The sequence below is a fragment of the Taudactylus pleione genome, unplaced genomic scaffold (genome assembly GCF_031769625.1).
Source record: "Taudactylus pleione unplaced genomic scaffold, aTauple2 ptg002133l, whole genome shotgun sequence".
NCBI lineage: Eukaryota > Metazoa > Chordata > Amphibia > Anura > Myobatrachidae > Taudactylus > Taudactylus pleione.
This window is the reverse complement of record NW_028286527.1, coordinates 220,808-238,442: the sequence shown is the minus strand read 5'-3', so window position 1 is coordinate 238,442 and position 17,635 is coordinate 220,808. Positions and strand designations below refer to the sequence as shown.

The window sequence follows — 17,635 nt, the reverse complement described above, 5'->3', positions numbered from 1 at the left end:
GACCCATCTTAACAAGGGTCGTCCATTCTGGGTGGCGAATTGGGTCCTGTTGACAATGGACGCCAGTCTTCGGGGCTGGGGAGCAGTCATGGGTCCACACTTGATCCAGGACAGGTGGATTCGGGCGGAAACAGAGCTTCCAATAAACATCTTGGAGCTCCGCAAGGTTTTCAATGCTCTCCAGCAGGCACATCGGGTTCTCCAGGGTCACCCCGTGCAGGTCCAGTCGGACAACGCCACCACCGTGGCCTACATAAATCGGCAAGGAGGAACCCAAAGTCGGGCGGCTCTCGTAGAGGTGTCCCGAATCCTGGTTTGGGTGGAGCGCAATCTCCCGGCCATATCAGCAGTATTCATCCCGGGAGTCCTAAACTGGGAGGCAGACTTTCTCAGATGCCAGGACGTTCATCCGGGGGAATGTTCTCTGCACCAGGACGTCTTTCAACTTCTGGTGGACAGGTGGGGTCTTCCAGAGATTGACCTCATGGCATCACAGCACAACAACAAGTTGCCGGTGTACGGGTCTCGCACAAGAGACGAAAAGGTGTCTCTGGTGGATGCTCTGTCCGTCCGGTGGACGTTTCCGGTTTGCTTATCTGTTTTATCCATTTTCCCTTCTTCCACGGGTAATCCGGAAATTCAAATAGGAAGGAGGGACGCTCCTGTTGATAGCTCCCGCGTGGTCCCGGAGGCACTGGTTCTCAGACCTCCAGGGACTGTCCGTGGACGTTCCTCTGCGGTTGCCGTTATGACCGGACCTCCTGTCACAGGGTCCTTGTCTTCACCCGGACCTGACTTGGCTGTCTTTGACGGCGTGGCTGTTGAGACGGCCATGTTAAGGTCCAGGGGGTTTTCCAGCTCTGTAGTGCAAACAATGCTAAGGGCTCGGAAACCATCCTCTGCAAGGATATACCATCGTGTGTGGCATACGTTCTTCCAGTGGTGTCGGCCAAGAGGTTATGCTCCTCGGGAGTTCCGTCTGTCTAGAGTGTTAGCTGTCCTACAGGCGGGACTGGACCATGGGCTTCGCCTTGCGTCTCTGAAGGTGCAGGTGTCTGCCCTGTCCATCTGGTTCCATCGTAGGATTGCTGCAATCCCTGATGTGCGTACCTTTATGCAAGGTGTTCTCAGAATTCAGCCACCTTTTGTTCCACCGGTGGCGCCTTAGGATTTAGCTGTGGTCCTGAGGGCTCTCCAGGGACCGCCGTTTGAACCACTGGGCTCAGCTAAAACAATTTTCCTTCTGGCCATTGCTTCGGCCAGACGTGTTTCTGACTTAGGGGCTCTCTCCTGTAGACCCCCTTTTCTGATTATAGGAACAGGGCGGTGCTGCGCACTCGTCCTGGTTTCCTTCCTAAAGTTGTTTTCCAGTTTTCACATCAACAAGGAAATCGTTGTGCCGGCTTTTAACTCACCTGATCTTTCAGTGGGTGAGGCCACTTCGGACGTTGTGCGGGCCTTAAGGATTTATGTTGACCGCACTTCTTCGGTTAGGAAGTCGGACGCCTTGTTTGTCCTCTATGGCTTCCATAAAAAGGGTTGGCCTGCTTCAAAGCAGCCTTTGGCAGGTTGGATTCGTATGGCCATTTCAGAAGCTTATCTTCATGAAGGCCTTCCGGTCCCTTCCTCTGTGAGGGCTCATTCCACTAGGTCTGTGGGTCCTTCGTGGGCTGCTTGACGTGGTGCCTCTGCAGTCCAGATCTGCAAGGCTGTCACATGGTCCTCGGTCCAAACCTTTGTGAGGTATTACGCGTTTGACACCTTTGCCTCTCAGGATGTTTCCTTCGGGCGACGGATTCTCCTTTCAGCACAGGAGCGTCCCCACCCTTAAAGGATACTGCTTTGGGACATCCCCAAGGTACCCTGTGGATACCCTATGGACCCTGATGTAGAAAATATGAGATATGGTAATTACTTACCTTTGTTATCTCTATTTCTACGAAGTTCATAGGGTTCCACAGGACTCCCGCCCTGTCGCACCTGTGCTGCAGATGGGCTTTGCTCTGGTCACCGGTTTTTCCGTCTCCCTCTGGTGAGAATGTGATTCTTGTGTGTGTCCAGTCTCTCTCTTCCTTCTCCTCCTCTGGCCTATGGCTTGGTACATAACTGAGATGCCTTGGCTCGGGGGCGGGGTATAGGAGGGGGACCCTAGTGCATCCTGGGAGGCTGGAAACCTAACTCTATGGTGCCCGATGCCTGACATCATCACCTATACCCCAAGGTATCCTGTGGAACCCTATGGACTTCGTAGAAATAGAGATAACAAAGGTAAGTTCTTACCATATCTCATATTTTTTCCTTTTCTCCGCATGTGACTGGTACATTGTCGCTAAGACAGTGCGGATATTGTGAGTAGAGTGACGTCCTTTAACAAAGCCTGTTTGAGCCGGATGTAATAATTTAGGGAGCAGTAACTGTAAACGCTAGGCCATAATCTTGGAAAATAATTTCAGGTCCTGATTCAGCTGAGAAATTGGGCGATATGAGGAGACAAGGGCAGGATCTTTATTAGGTTTCGGAAGAACGATGCTGCGTGCCGTATTAAATGTAGGTGGTGCCGGGTTCCCATTAAGTATTGAATTATATAATACTGAAAGATGAGGAGTGACCTGTGGTGTGAGTATTTTATAATATGCCGCTGACAGCCCATCAGGGCCTGGAGTTATACCAGTGGGTAACAATTTTATAATAGAGGTAAGCTCTTGCTCTGTTATAGGTAAAAAAAGACTCTCCCTATCTAATGATGTGAGTTTAGTTAATCCTGCCTGATTTAAGAACTCCATTCCCTTATCTGGGTCTTCCATAGGTGCCTGGTATAGCGTTTCCATAACCATAATTGTAATTATATCATATCAGCTTGGGTGTGAACTGGCGCTTTATATAGACCAAGGCCCGTATTCAATTTGGCGCCGCGTTATCGCCGAAGACGGCTATCTGCCGTTTCCGCCGTCATCAGGGGTTGTTAAGTTTCCGCTGGGTCCGTTTGCGCCTAATTCAATTTGAAATAGGCGAAACGCCCACAGATGCGGAATGTGGCCAATTGCGCGATCCGAGAGGAGGGGATTCCATTGGAGGCGGTAACTTATCAACGTCTTTGCGCCATTTTCTCCCGGGTATATAAGGCTCTGATTGGCTGTTGGTGATCCACCATTTTGATTAGCCTGCAGCATGGACAGAGTGCAGTGTTCCTGATCAATTTGGCTTGCTGGCAAGGGCACCTTTGGTGAACTAAAGTCAGCAAGAGAGCAGAAGCAGCAGCAGTATCCAGTGTGACCAGCACTGTTATTTGAATAAAAGCCTTAGGGCCATTCTTTAAATGCATGCAAAATGACGGGCCATTTCCTAGGGCAAATTCAATTGGCAAAATGACATTATTGGCTTTATTTTTTCCCCAATGATGTTATCACCAAAAATGTAATTTTGCCAATTGAAAATGCCCCAATAAATGGCCCGTCATTTTGCATCCAATTAAAGAATGGCCCTAAGGGGTACTTTTATTCAAATAACAGTTTTTAGAAGTGAGCATCCTAACTGTGGTTGCCCATAGCAACCATTGAGATTCTGGTTATTAATTTGCCCCAATAAAAAAGTAGCCTGGGGTGGTGGTGAAAATTTAGGGAGCCCCAGGTGAATTTATGCCACTCAACCACTTGCATTAATACTGAGCGTTTGCACAATTACAAAATCGTATTTGTCCTAGCGCAATTATTTATATTAAATAGTTACATTTTATGATTGATGCGACCAGCATTGCACCATCCTACTGGTCTCATCAAAAATCAATCATCGGCCAAACATGCCGTACCACCAGAAATGTACATTAGTTTGAGCATGTAAGGGAAATGATTGATGTGCCTACACTGAACGTTCAGTGTAGGCATATCAGACATGGAAACGACAGCACGATTGCAATGTTGTAATCCTACTGTGATTTCCATGTCTATTTGTGAATGTGTACCTTAAGGGTTAGCCAGCACCCAGGGAAAGATTTGGCTAGGGGAAGGTTTGGTTTAGGCTGTTGACAGTTGTAGGTCAGGTTTAGACACCCCTGTGAGGAGTTTAGGGTTAGGCAAAATGGGAGGGGGATAGTTAGCAGGGGGAAGGGGGGCGGGTCGTGGACGTAAATTTGACCACAAACACTTTTTGCTTATGTTTCGTTGTAGACTCAGTATTTTTAAAATTCTTTGTTACCCTTAAATTAAATTTTTTATTTTTTTACAGGTAATTTCCTTTATCATGAAAAACGTGAAAAAAGATAATTAAAGATGATGGACAGATTTCTTTGCTGAAAAATAATGTTTTAATTCTTTTCTTTCTATATTTTTCTCAAACTTTTTGTACAAAATAAAAATAAGTTTTATTTCACCTTCTTATTGTCTGTGTTTTTTTCAATAGAGTGATAAGTTTAATGTTAAAAGTGTTACAAATGTTTTAATAATTGCAGTGATACTGCTTTTATTAATATTTTTTTAATATTTTTTAATTTGTAACTTGCATTACAAATTTTAAAGGTTATTTTATGTCGAAACATAAAATTTGTAATGTAAGTTACAAATTGAAAAATATAAAAAAAATAATTGAATGCTCATATAGGTACCCTGCATTCCACAGGTCATTAGTACAATATGCCCAGGTATGTACATTATTTATTTATTTACTTATTTATTACCAGTTATTTATATAGCGCACACATATTCCTCAGCGCTTTACAGAGCGTATTTGCCCATTCACATCAGTCCCTGCCCCAGTGGAGCTTACAATCTATGTTCCCTATCACATGTGCACACACATACACACTAGGCTTAATTTGTGTTGGGAGCCAATTAACCTACCTGTATATTTTTGGAGTGTGGGAGGAAACCGGAGTACCCGGAGGAAACCCACGCAAGCACAGGGAGAATATACAAACTCCACACAGGTAGGGCCGTGGTGGGAATCGAACCCATGACCTCAACGCTGTGAGGCAGTAATGCTAACAATTACACCATCTGTGCATTGTGTGTATGTATATATATATATATATACATATATATATATATATATATATATATATATATATACACATATACACACACACATACAGTCAGGTGCATAAATATTGGGACATTGACAGAATTTTCATATTTTGGCCTCTATTCACCACCACAATGGCTTTGAAATGAAACAAACAAGATGTGCATTAACTGCAGACTTTCAGATTTAATTTGAGGGTAATTACATCCAAATCAGGTGAACGGTGTAGGAATTACAACAGTTTCTATATGTGCCTCCCACTTTTTAAAGGGCCAAAAGTAATGGGACAAACTAAACAATCCTAAATCTAACTTTCACTTTTTAATACTTTGTTGCAAATCCTTTGCAGGCAATTGCAGCCTGAAGTCTGGAATGCATAGACATCACAAGACGCTGGGTTTCATCCCTGGTGATGCTCTGCCAGGCCTCTACTGCAAATGTCTTCAGTTCCTGCTTGTTCTTGGGGCATTTTCCCTTCAGTTTTGTTTTCATCAAGTGAATTACATGCTCAATCGGATTCAGGTCAGGGGATTGACTTGGCCATTTGCATAACATTCCACTTTTTAGCCTTAAAAAACGCTGTGGTTGCTTTTGCAGTATGCTTCGGGTCATTGTCCATCTGCAGTGTGAAGCGCCGTCCAATGAGTTCTGAAGCATTTGACTGAATATGAGCATATAATATTGCCAGAAACACTTCAGTATTCATTCTGCTGCTTTTGTCAGCAGTCACATCATCAATAAATACAAGGGAACCAGTTCCATTGGCAGCCATACATGCCCACGCCATGACACTACCACCACCATGCTTCACTGATGAGGTGGTATGTTTTGGATCATGAGCAATTCCTTTCCTTCTTCATACTCTACTCTTCACATCACTCTGGTACAAGTTGATCTTTGTCTCATCTGTCCATAGGATGTTGTTCCAGAACTGTAATGGCTTTTTTAGATGTTGTTTGGCAAACTCTAATCTGGTCTTCCTGTTTTTGTGGCTCACCAATGGTTTACATCTTGTGGTGAACCCTCTATATTCACTCTTGTGTAGTCTTCTCTTGATTGTTGACTTTGACACATATACACCTACCTCCTGGAGAGTGTTCTTGATTTGACCAACTGTTGTGAAGGGGTTTTTCTTCACCAGGGAAATAATTCTGTCATCCACCACAGTTGTTTTCCGTGGTCTTCCGGGTCTTTTGGTGTTGCTGAGCTCTCCGGTGCATTCTTTCTTTTTAAGAATGTTCCAAACAGTTGATTTGGCCACAGCTAATGTTTTTGCTATCTCTCTGATGGGTTTGTTTTGATTTTTCAGCCTAATAATGGCTTGCTTCACTGATAGTGACAGCTCTTTGGATCTCATATTGAGAGTCGACAGCAACTGATTCCAAATGCAAATGTCACACCTAGAATTAACTCCAGACCTTTTACCTGCTTAATTGAAAATGAAATAACCTAGGACTAGCCCACACCTGTCCATGAAATAGCTTTTGAGTTGATAGTCCCATTACTTTTGGCCCCTTAAAAAGTGGGAGGCACATATAGAAACCGTTGTAATCCCTACACCGTTCACCTGATTTGGATGTAATTACCCTCAAATTAAATCTGAAAGTCTGCAGGTAAAGCACATCTTGTTTGTTTCATTTCAAAGCCATTGTGGTGGTGAATAGAGGACAAAATATGAAAATTCTGTCAATGTCCCAATATTTATGCACCTAACTGTAGATATATATATATATATATATATATACACACACACACAATGCTGATATAGGTACCGTGCATTCCACAGGTCATTAGTACAACATGCCCAGGTATGTTGTACTAATGACCTGTGGAATGCAGGGTACATTGTGTGTGCGTATATATATATATATATTTACACACAATCCCCACATAGGTGCCCTGCATTCCAATGGTCAATAGTACAACATGCCCAGGTATGTACATTGTGTGTGTGTGTGTGTATATATATATATATATATATATATATATTTACACACACATATACACACAATGTACATACCTGGGCATGTTGTACTAATGACCTGTGGAATGCAGGGCACCTATGTGAGCATTGTGTGTGCGTATATATATATTTAGACACAATGCCCACATAGGTGCCCTGCATTCCAATGGTCAATAGTATAACATGCCCAGGTATGTACATTGTGTGTGCGTGTGCATATATGTGTGTATATATATATATATATATATATATATAGATTGAAGCCTGCAGCATTGTCCCCCCCTTCTCGCCCCTCAGGCAAAGTCTGCCTTCTCACCCCCCTGCAGCAAAAAATTAGCTGTAATTCTGCCCATCATATATTAGTCTTCCCCTCCTCAAACCTTTTACCAAAAGAAACCCCATGCGCACAGGAGTGTCACATCCATCATAACCCCCTAAGACACCTCAGCACCACCTCTTCTCACCCCCCTAGCACTAATCATGCACCACACTTTTCAAGCAGGCACACATATGGTTGTTCGAATAACAATTAAAACAGCTTCCTCTGTTCCCAAAATTTTTTTTAAATTTAAATAGATATGTATTCCACCAAATTTTTAAGGGCAAAACGAAATAAAAATTAATAACACCGTGTTTACAATCATACATTTTATTTTGTACAAAGAAAATACCAACAAACATACACACATTTTAATAAAAAAAAACAACACATGAATAGCTAAATAAATGATTGATTCTGAGGAGTACATATATACTTTCAAGTCAGAATAATATGAACTTGTGTCTCACAATTTCTTGTAAAAACCAAAAACAAATACTTATATACACAAAGGTAAATATATGTATATATATATATATATATATATATATATATATATATATAACACACACACACACACACACACACACACACACACACACACACTTTGGGGTGGTAATCCAATTTTTTTCTGTAAAGACAAGAAAATATTTTCAAAAGCCACAAAAATTCCACAAGTGTTATATTAAACATAAAAAATTTGCCTGCACCCCCACTTTTGCCCTTCATCAATTGCTACACATGCAAAAATAAAGACGAAGAATGATGTCAGAGAAAAGGAAACCAGTCTGGAACCCCCGAAAATCTACACTAACTTAGGGAATCACTATAGGGATGTACTAGTACCCCTAATAAAGCTATTAAGGGGTGCTTAATTACTCTCATTTGAATCCTATTAGCTACTTTGCATAAGTGGTGAAGAATAGCATTATTTATTAGGGTATGCTCGGAAAATTTTAAAGTTGCAAATTTGTACCTTAAAAAAAAAACATTAAAAAAACAGCTGTTGCAAACCCCTGCAATCCCATTAACTCCTGTTCCATACTTGGGGACCACCCAGAAGCCTATTTCACTAGTTTTTATACTTCTCCCCAAAATTTGCTATTTTTTTCGCCACAAAATTAAAGAGCTTTTTTTGGGGTGCTTGTAATTTTTTTACATTTTTTAAAACACATTTACCATTTAGGGGCCTGTCCCAAAGGTGCACAGAGGTTTCCAGACTTTTGCACCTCAAAACCACATATCTGCACTTCTATCCGCATGCTTTCAGCAGCAAAATTTTTTCACCTATTACATTGAACAAAAAACTTTTTTTGGTAAAAACAATATATACAGCACATTAAAATATCATTAGTAATGTATTACAGAGTAAAAAAAAAAATACGTTTTTTTTTTTTTTTGTGTTTTCTCCAGCCTGCATGTGGAGATAAAAAGCAGGCGAAAAGTGCATGGAAATCGGCGATACTTTAACGCCTGTTTTTAATTGAATACCAGACAGGCGAAATTTCATAATTTCCTATAGGAAACGGCCGCCCAGCCAGAAAGTAAAACCGGCGAAAAGTTAACGCATATTTTAGGCATTAACTTTCCACCAAAAGTCCGAATTGAATGCGGCGAAAAGTTAACGCCTGGTTTAATTGATGTTTCCGCCAAAAACACGCAGAAACGGCTTTTCGCCTCAAATTGAATACGGCCCTTAGTTGGCTAAAGGGGTTTCTGCCCCTGCAACAAGGTCTGAAGGGCAGTAGAGGTAGCCGCCAGGATCTGCACTGAAGTAGAGAGAACATAGGAGGAATCTGCATTGCTGGAATCTGTTGTGGTAATCCCTGTGAGGGAATAACAGACTGCTGTGGTAACCTCATAGGGGGAAATATAGCTGGAACCGCTAAGCGACCCGCAGTAGAGGCCAGAACCTGAGAAAAGGAAGCTCAAGGTGGCTCATGTACAGGGGCTGGGGCATTCGAAACGACTGGTTATAACACCTTACACATAATCCATCATGTACCAAATCCTCCTCACTTAAACCTGCAGCACAAAATCTGCATGATAGCAGAATGGGTGCTGAAGTGTGCTCATTATCCTTGTCCCTGTAAGACATAGCTGCAGAGCAGTATAGCACACAATATGGCACTGGGTATAATGCAACCACTGAGTATGTAGGATACTAATCGAGCAAAATATTGGTCCTGTCCGATGCTTGAGTAAGCTGCATGATAGCAGAATGGGTGCTGAAGTGTGCTCATTATCCTTGTCCCTGTAAGACATAGCTGCAGAGCAGTATAGCACACAATATGGCACTGGGTATAATGCAACCACTGAGTATGTAGGATACTAATCGAGCAAAATATTGGTCCTGTCCGATGCTTGGGTAAGTTGCATGAACACACAGCCTAACTATGGCACAGTGCAACACAACTGTATGTGACAAACCTCACAAATATGTACTTTAGTTCTATAGATGTGGGGTACCAGAAACACCCTGGTTACACCTGTATTAGGCCAGTATCAGAGAAAAGGTATAGATATATGCTGACAGTGGAACATAGACACAGACAGGCAGTGCTAGCATAAGTCACATACAATGCAGAACTATAACTGCAAATTGGCACTACAATCGACTACACAGACTCAGTACTATACGCTGACAGCAGGGAGAGGTATTCAGGGGGACCTGACACCTCGCGTAATGGTGACCTTTCAGCTCCTGGGAGCTGAAAGGTTTATTACCTGCGTGGTGCCCAGATTCCTCATCCACCACCTACACCCCAAGGTCACCCTGTGGAGCCTATGAACCCTGAAGAAGAAAGATTGATTTGGAAACTGATTGAACCTTATACAACTTATCATGATGGAAACCAAATAAGCCATCAATGACCCTATAGGCTTCACCTTACCAAAAATAGCTGAGTGGCTCCAAAACTATGGTCAGCTATATGGTAATGATGGAAATTGGTTTGTTTTCAATGGTTGATGATGGTGAGGTTCCGATGTTTCCTCACAATATTGTTGGTCCGATGTTGGCTCAGTGTAACTCGCTCCCTTGGCTTGTCAGGCATGCAGCACAGGAGCAGGTATCTTGGGTGGCCGGCAGTCACTCTGAGCCTGTCACTGTGTCTATGACGGGAGGGTGGCACTCAGCGTATCACTGCCTGCCAATGACTGAGTGCCCGGCTGATTGGTTAAGCTCGCAGTCTGTCAGGGCAGTCACATGGGTCGTGGAGCAATGTGTGATCACTGCAGAGCATGAAGCACAGCAGCAGCCAGTCCACCACTATTAGTAACAGGAGGAGTCAGCTCAGCCAGCCCTGAGGAGACGACGAGGAGTCTTGTGTGGAAACCATCGACGGTCCGGGATCAGTGCTTAGGCCTAAACAGTGTTTTGTGATGAATGCTAATTACACTGACACTATAAATTTCTACTATGGTCCGTATTCAATAAGTTTCGCACCCGCGATACTTTTTCGCATGCCGCACTTTTTGCCGACATCGCGTGTTTTGGACGCAAAAAACTTTTCATGCGCACCCAAGCTTTTCACCATATTCAATTCCAAAAGATGCGAAAACGCGTCCCGGCAAATGTCTAACATGCGAAAAAGTGCTATTAGTTTTTTTGAAATCAGCCAAACACCCCCCAAAAGATGCACTAACATTGGGGATCAATATAGATGTGCCCAAATAGCTTTGGGGTACTTTAGTACTGTCAATTGCCTCTAATTAGTGTCTTTACACAAGTGGTGAAGAATAGCATTAAGCAGTTTTTAAAAAAAAAAAAAGAAGTTGTCCTGTCAAATTTGGGGTACATGAAAATGGGTGCAGGCATAGTTCAAAGTCGCTAAAGTTTAAAAAAAACGCACCTCAGGCAAGCACCTGCAATCAAAAAACACCTCACCCATACTTGCAGTTTTAAAGTGCTTTTTGGAGTGTTCTGCACTTTCTTTTAGGGATTATTTGACACAGTTATCCTTTGGGGGGCTGTCCCAAGGGTGCTGAGTGGTTTCCGCAGCTTTGCACCCCAAAATAGCGATTTTGCACTTTTTTTCTCCACCTATTCAGAGGCGAATCTTTTTCACCTATAACACGGCATTATGTTTTTCCCGTACGCAAAAACTATTTGTAATTGAATACGGAGATAAATTTCCCTTTGGCGAAAAGTCACAATCCGATATTTGCAGATCTCGGCTTTTTGCAGCTAATTGAATACGGGCCTATAATGCAAACATCTGTAACACTAGTTATTAACGCTGTCCTGTGAGAAAATGTGATTTACCATAGATGGTTCCAGCAATAATGTAACTTCCTCCAGTCCTGTAACTAAAGGTGGGGAATGTGCAGAGGGGCAGCTACATGTGTCCATGTATAAGGTGGTATTGTCATTATTTCTTCATTACTGAACATTATATTATTATATACCACCCTCTCCCTCATTCCCCCCACACCCGCCTTTTCCTTTATACACAAGTTATCACTAAACACAGCAGTGAGGCAGAATATTCTACATCAGAGTCATTTTATTGCAAGGTTACAAGAATATAGTTTCCTTCTGTAGTAACACTTGGAATGTTATTTATTGCATATTTATTACTACAGATTACTATAATATTGTGTGGATGTTTTGTTGCTAGAATAGTGCAAGAAAAGCAGATTATAAAATGAGCAGCTGTATCCTGCAAACCTGGGGGCAGACACACAAGCAGCAGATAAGGTGGGTGGAGCTGGAAATCTTTAACTACAAAGAGAATGGTAACAGCAGCACAGAGTAATTCAGCTCATTCAACTCCATTACAACTATGATCAGACAAGACTGACATGGATACAGCTAGGTAGTACAGAGTAATGATGTGAGGCTCCCGGCATACTGGTGCAGTGACGCTGTGCTGTGCACCTGTATATAGATAACAGATCATACATCCAATGCTCAGAGATGTGCAGTATCCTGGCATTTTCCATCAGGTGGGGTCTGTACGTATTAGGAGCCATCCATGAGGAATAGCTGTTCTGGCTTTCTCTCTTTGGTATAATATGGTCCTTACATTAATGATGAGAGTAACATCCTGCACATAATAGTCCTGTAATGTCCAGTTACTCATACAGAGCAATTCCTGTTATTATTCATGGCTTGTGTACAATGTGTCATTTCTGTATTACTCATGTATTATAAGCTGCAGGATATGATACTCGCACAGTGCTGTCATTCCCTCCATGGCACACATACAATAGAGATGACATATTATCTAATACATATGTACTAACATAATGCTGATATATACCATGATAGGAGGTAATAACAGGACAGGCCAGTGTATCCATGCAGGTGCCCATCAGAGAGCAAATCCCCAACACCAGAGCGGTGTCACAGTGACAGGAGATAGGAGATAGGAAAGAGGGGCACACGTGTAAGACAAAACCTTTCTTGTTTGGGTATGAGAAATGGACACTAAGACAGTCACAGTATAAAGATACTAAGAGCAAAGTTAGGATAAATCTTAAAAAACTGCATAACAAGAATTTGGGAATACGAAGAACTGGTGTAACCCCAATATATACCTATAATCACCCAGATATATACCTATAATCACCCGTACCTAAAGTGACAGAGTAATACAGCATTATGTCAGTTTCTATCCAGTTCTGATTGAGTCATAGTAATTGTCTTTTTGACCAATACTGACCGGGCTTATGCCTGACGTTTGCTCTGTGGCCCTGATCTCAGCTCGTACCCAGGTCTATAGCTGACTGCCCTGTCCCTATCTCTGTTATTTTCTCCTGCCAGCTGTGGCCTAATGTGACCAGCCCGTGAGACACAACTCATGCAGAAACCTCTATACTTCCTTGTGACATCTCTATCAGTGTTTCCACTAAACCCCGTCTTACAGAAAATCACTAGGTCTTACACCTAGGCCATCACAGAACATGTGCACCACCGAGAGGACGAATGGACACTATTCCAGCTTTACTAACAATGTACAAAAACTTTCAGGTTAAAAAGTGTGGTAAATACTAACAAACAAGCGCCACACGCAGGCGTTTGGTTTTCGTATTTGCTACCAAACTCTTTATCTCATATATTTGTAGGTGTATAACAAAGCTTGTATTGTCCTTTCTGTGATTTCCTCACTACCAAATAATCTCCATCTCCTGACCCTGTACATTACTGGTGGTGCCACCACTGTGGGAGGTGACAGTGCAGGACATACTGAGGACAATCTGTACTGATCCTACTTATCCTGTGATGTCCCTGTATTATTCCCCCATTACTACGTACCCTGCTCACATCTGTATTCTGCTGGGGATATCGGGAGCCTGATGCACTTAATGTACATTACTGTTAGTGGTTTATACCAGGACCAGCAGCTTCCTGTGTCCCAACACTAATTACATTATCTAATCATGTATCAATTACATAAGTGATCATGATATTAATGTCCTTATCTTATGGAATAGTGTAAATAGTAGGTTACAGAGGAATTAGAAGGAACCAGACATCAGACTGCTGTAAGGAGATTAGAGATCCCTTTACCAGGAAACCCAACCAGAGAATACTGGATCCAGTGATATAAAATCAGAGGTTACAGATGTCATTATATCGCCCATCTCACACCGTCACTTACAGCCCAGTCATCACATGATGTCATAGTTTCCCACTCCCCATATTACATCCCCAGCACATTGTCATGGTGACAGATTAGTTATGTCCCTATATTACATCATGTGGTCTTGTTACTGTACAAATAGACCAATAGCACAATAATAATCTTATACAGAGCTTCCCAAACTCCCCCATTACAGGCCAGGGTTTAAGGATATCCATGCTTGAGTCCAAATGGTTAAATCAAACTGACTGAGGCACTAATTAAGTGACCTGTGCTCAAGCATGGATATCCTTAATACCCGGCCTGTAATATAAGAGTTTGGAAACTCTGATCTGATAGAATAAGGAAACTGAAAGCCATTACATGAGGAACCTGATGGTGCCCTATGTTGGTGACATCCATGTGGATATATAATAAAGTGTAATATATTAGTATATAGGGGCTGATTCAGCAGAGGACACAATGACGATAGTTACGCAGATAGAGCGAATGTTTGCCATCACACCTGCGTATAAGTCACACTGCGCACACACAGCGATCACATTGCTATTACAGAAGCACAGAGGAATACATCACATAGAGAGTGGCAGGGTGACAGCGTTTCAGGGAGGTAGCAGGGGGGTGGACAGAAAACTGCAGGCGTGTGTGTCCGTGTGATTGCCATGTCCTGCAGGCATGTATAAATTAGACATAGCAATGGCCGCTGCAGCATGAGACCTCTCTGAGTGTCAGGAGAGCTGCAGTGTTTGTGGCTGGTCAGACCTGATGTAAATGCTGTGTGACTGATTGATGTACGGAGATGGTAGCGATGATTACACAGGAGGGCGACATTGGAGGATAATGAGAAGGCAGCAGTGGGCGTGGTTATGGCAGCTGTACCTCGGCATTAGCATATATTAGCACCTGCGATCTGTAAGAGACTGTAGCTGCATTTGCTTCCGCTGCTGAATCAGGCCCATAGTGTGATAATGCAAATGTAATTTATCCTTCACTAAGCAGGGACAGCAATCTAGGCTAACATTGTATTTATGCTTCTTCTGATAATTTCCAATTATATTACAGTACTTCAAATACCGCTGCAATTTCTATATATATCTAGATGCTCATACACATTGTTTTTCTCCTGTGTGATGTTTCTGATGACTAAAAACAGCGGATTTATTTGTAAAACATTTCCCACACTCAGAATATGGAAATGGCCTCTCACCTGTGTGACTTCTCTGATGTCTAACAAGATCTGATTGCTGTGTAAAACATTTGCCACACTCTGAGCATGTAAATGGTTTCTCACCTGTGTGACTTCTCTGATGTCTAACAAGATTTGATTTATGTGTAAAACATTTCCCACACTCAGAACATGAAAATGGTTTCTCACCTGTGTGACTTCTCTGATGTATAACAAGATCTAATTTATGTATAAAACATTTCCCACACTCAGTACATGAAAATGGTTTCTCACCTGTGTGAATTCTCTGATGTCTAACAAGAATTGATTTCCCTGTAAAGCATTTCCGACACTCAGTACATGGAAATGGTTTCTCACCTGTGTGATGTCTCTGATGCATAACAAGATCTGATTTCTCTGTAAAACATTTCCCACACTCAGAACATGAATATGGTTTCTCATCTGTGTGACGTCTCTGATGTATAACAAGGTTTGATTTCTGTGTAAAACATTTCCCACACTCAGAGCATGGAAATGGTTTCTCACCCGTGTGACTTCTCTGATGTACATCAAGTGTTCCCTGATGCAAAAAATATTTCCCACATTCAGAACATGTAAATGGTCTCTCACCTATGTGAATCTTTGTATGTCTAGTAAGATTTCCTTTCAGCATAAAACATTTCCCACACTCAGAACATGAATATGGTCTCTCACCTGTGTGAATCTTTGTATGAATAGTAAGAGTTCCTTTCAGCAGAAAACATTTCCCACACTCAGAACACAGAAAAGGCCTCTCAGCTGCGTGAACTCTTTTCTGATGTATAGAAAGACTGATCTGCTTGGTAAAACCTTTCCCACATTCAGAACATGACAATGGATTATCAACTGTGTGATCTGAGCTGTGTGTAACACTAATGGGATTATCAGGGGAACATTCTTCATGGTTAGAGAGATCAGATGATATATCTGTACTGTGAGATGCTGTATGTATACTGGGGATAATGGGGTTTTCTCCTGGAGAGTCCTTTGAGAAGTTATCATCTACGTCACCATCTGGAGATATGAGACGTCTCCCTGAGTTATTCCTGCTGCTGTGTCCATCTGTTGGGAACAATGAGAGTTATGGTAAGAATTTACCTTGGTTAACGCTCTTTCGAAGTCCATAGAGTCTAGAGGGAGACCTTGGGGTATAGCTGGATCTGAATCCCGGGCACCACGCAGTTAAAAGCTTTGCTCCCAGGATGCACTGGACCATCCTCCTCTATACCCCGCCCCCGAGGCACCTCAGTTGGTAAGTAGCCAAAGGCCGGAGGAGGAAAAAGAGAAGGAAGACTGGAACACTCGAAAATCACACTCACAGAGGAGACGGAAAACAGGTGACCAACACGAGAAACCACATGAAGCCAGGTGTGTCGTGGCAGGTGCCCTGTGGACCCTATGGACTTCGAAGAAAGAGTTAACCAAGGTATGTTCTTACCATAACTCATTTTCTTCAGGATCCATATGCTCCACAGGGAGACTGCCCACGAGGGGCCCACAGACAGAGTAGAATGAGCTTTAACAGAAGCCGGAACAGGCAGGCCTGCCTGTGTGTAAGCCTCTGAGATAGTTATACGAAGCCATCTAGCCAATGTTTGTTTGTTGGCTGGCCATCTCTTTTTGTGAAATCCAAAGAGCATAAATAAGGATTCCGATTTTCGAAAGGAACTGGTCCGGTCCACATAAATTTTGAGAGCATGGACCACATCCAAGGAGGTCTCACCCACTGAGGGGTCAGGTGACAGAAAGACTGGTCCTATAATTTCCTGATTAATGTGGAAATTAGAAACCACTTTAGGAAGAAACTCAGGGCGAGTGCGAAGCACTGCCTTATCCTGGTGAAATATCAGAAAGGGAGAACAACAGGAGAGAACCCACAATTCTGACACCCTCCTGGCAGATGCATTTACCAGAAGTAAAAAAAGAGTATTAGCCGTTAACCACTTAATTTCCACCGAATCTAGTGGTTCAAATGGAGGGCCTGAAGAACTACCGCCAAATCCCAAGGAGCCACCGGAGGGACAAAGGGAGGTTGAATCTGGAGAACACCCTGGAAAAAGGTGTGGATATCCAGGAGCGGAGCTATCCTTGGTTGGAACCACACAGATAGTGCAGAGACATGCACTTTCAATGAGGCCAGGGGGGAGGCAGAGGTCCAAACCAGATTGAAGGAATGCTAATATTCTGGAAATACGAAACACTTGAGGGTCGAATGCCTTGTGCGACACCACTAAGAATATGTATGCCACACTCTGTGATAGATCCTGGCTTAAGTGCTCGAAGCATTATGCTGATGACCGAGCTAGAGAATCCCTCGGACCTTAAGATGGATGTCTCAAGAGCCACGCCGTCAAAGACAGATGATCCAGGTCTGGGTAAAGACAAGGACCCCGAGACAACAGGTCCGGACGTTGAGGCAGCAGGAATGGAGTGTCGATGGAGAGACTCAGAAGATCTGATTACCAATGACGTCTGGGCAAAGCTGGAGCCACCAGCAGGACCATGCCTCCGTCTTGCTTGAAATTCCAAAGAACCCGAGGAACCAG

The 17,635-nt window shown here is 42.8% G+C and overlaps 1 protein-coding gene across 1 annotated transcript in view; it reads right to left on the bottom strand.

The window, feature by feature from the left end:
- LOC148435665 (uncharacterized) overlaps positions 1-17,635 on the bottom strand; it is a 131,242-nt gene that overhangs the window by 98,940 nt on the left and 14,667 nt on the right. The window contains exon 7 of the mRNA XM_088465676.1: positions 15,093-16,151. Coding sequence (XP_088321802.1) covers positions 15,093-16,151 — 1,059 coding nt within the window. The remainder of the gene's footprint in view (positions 1-15,092; positions 16,152-17,635) is intronic.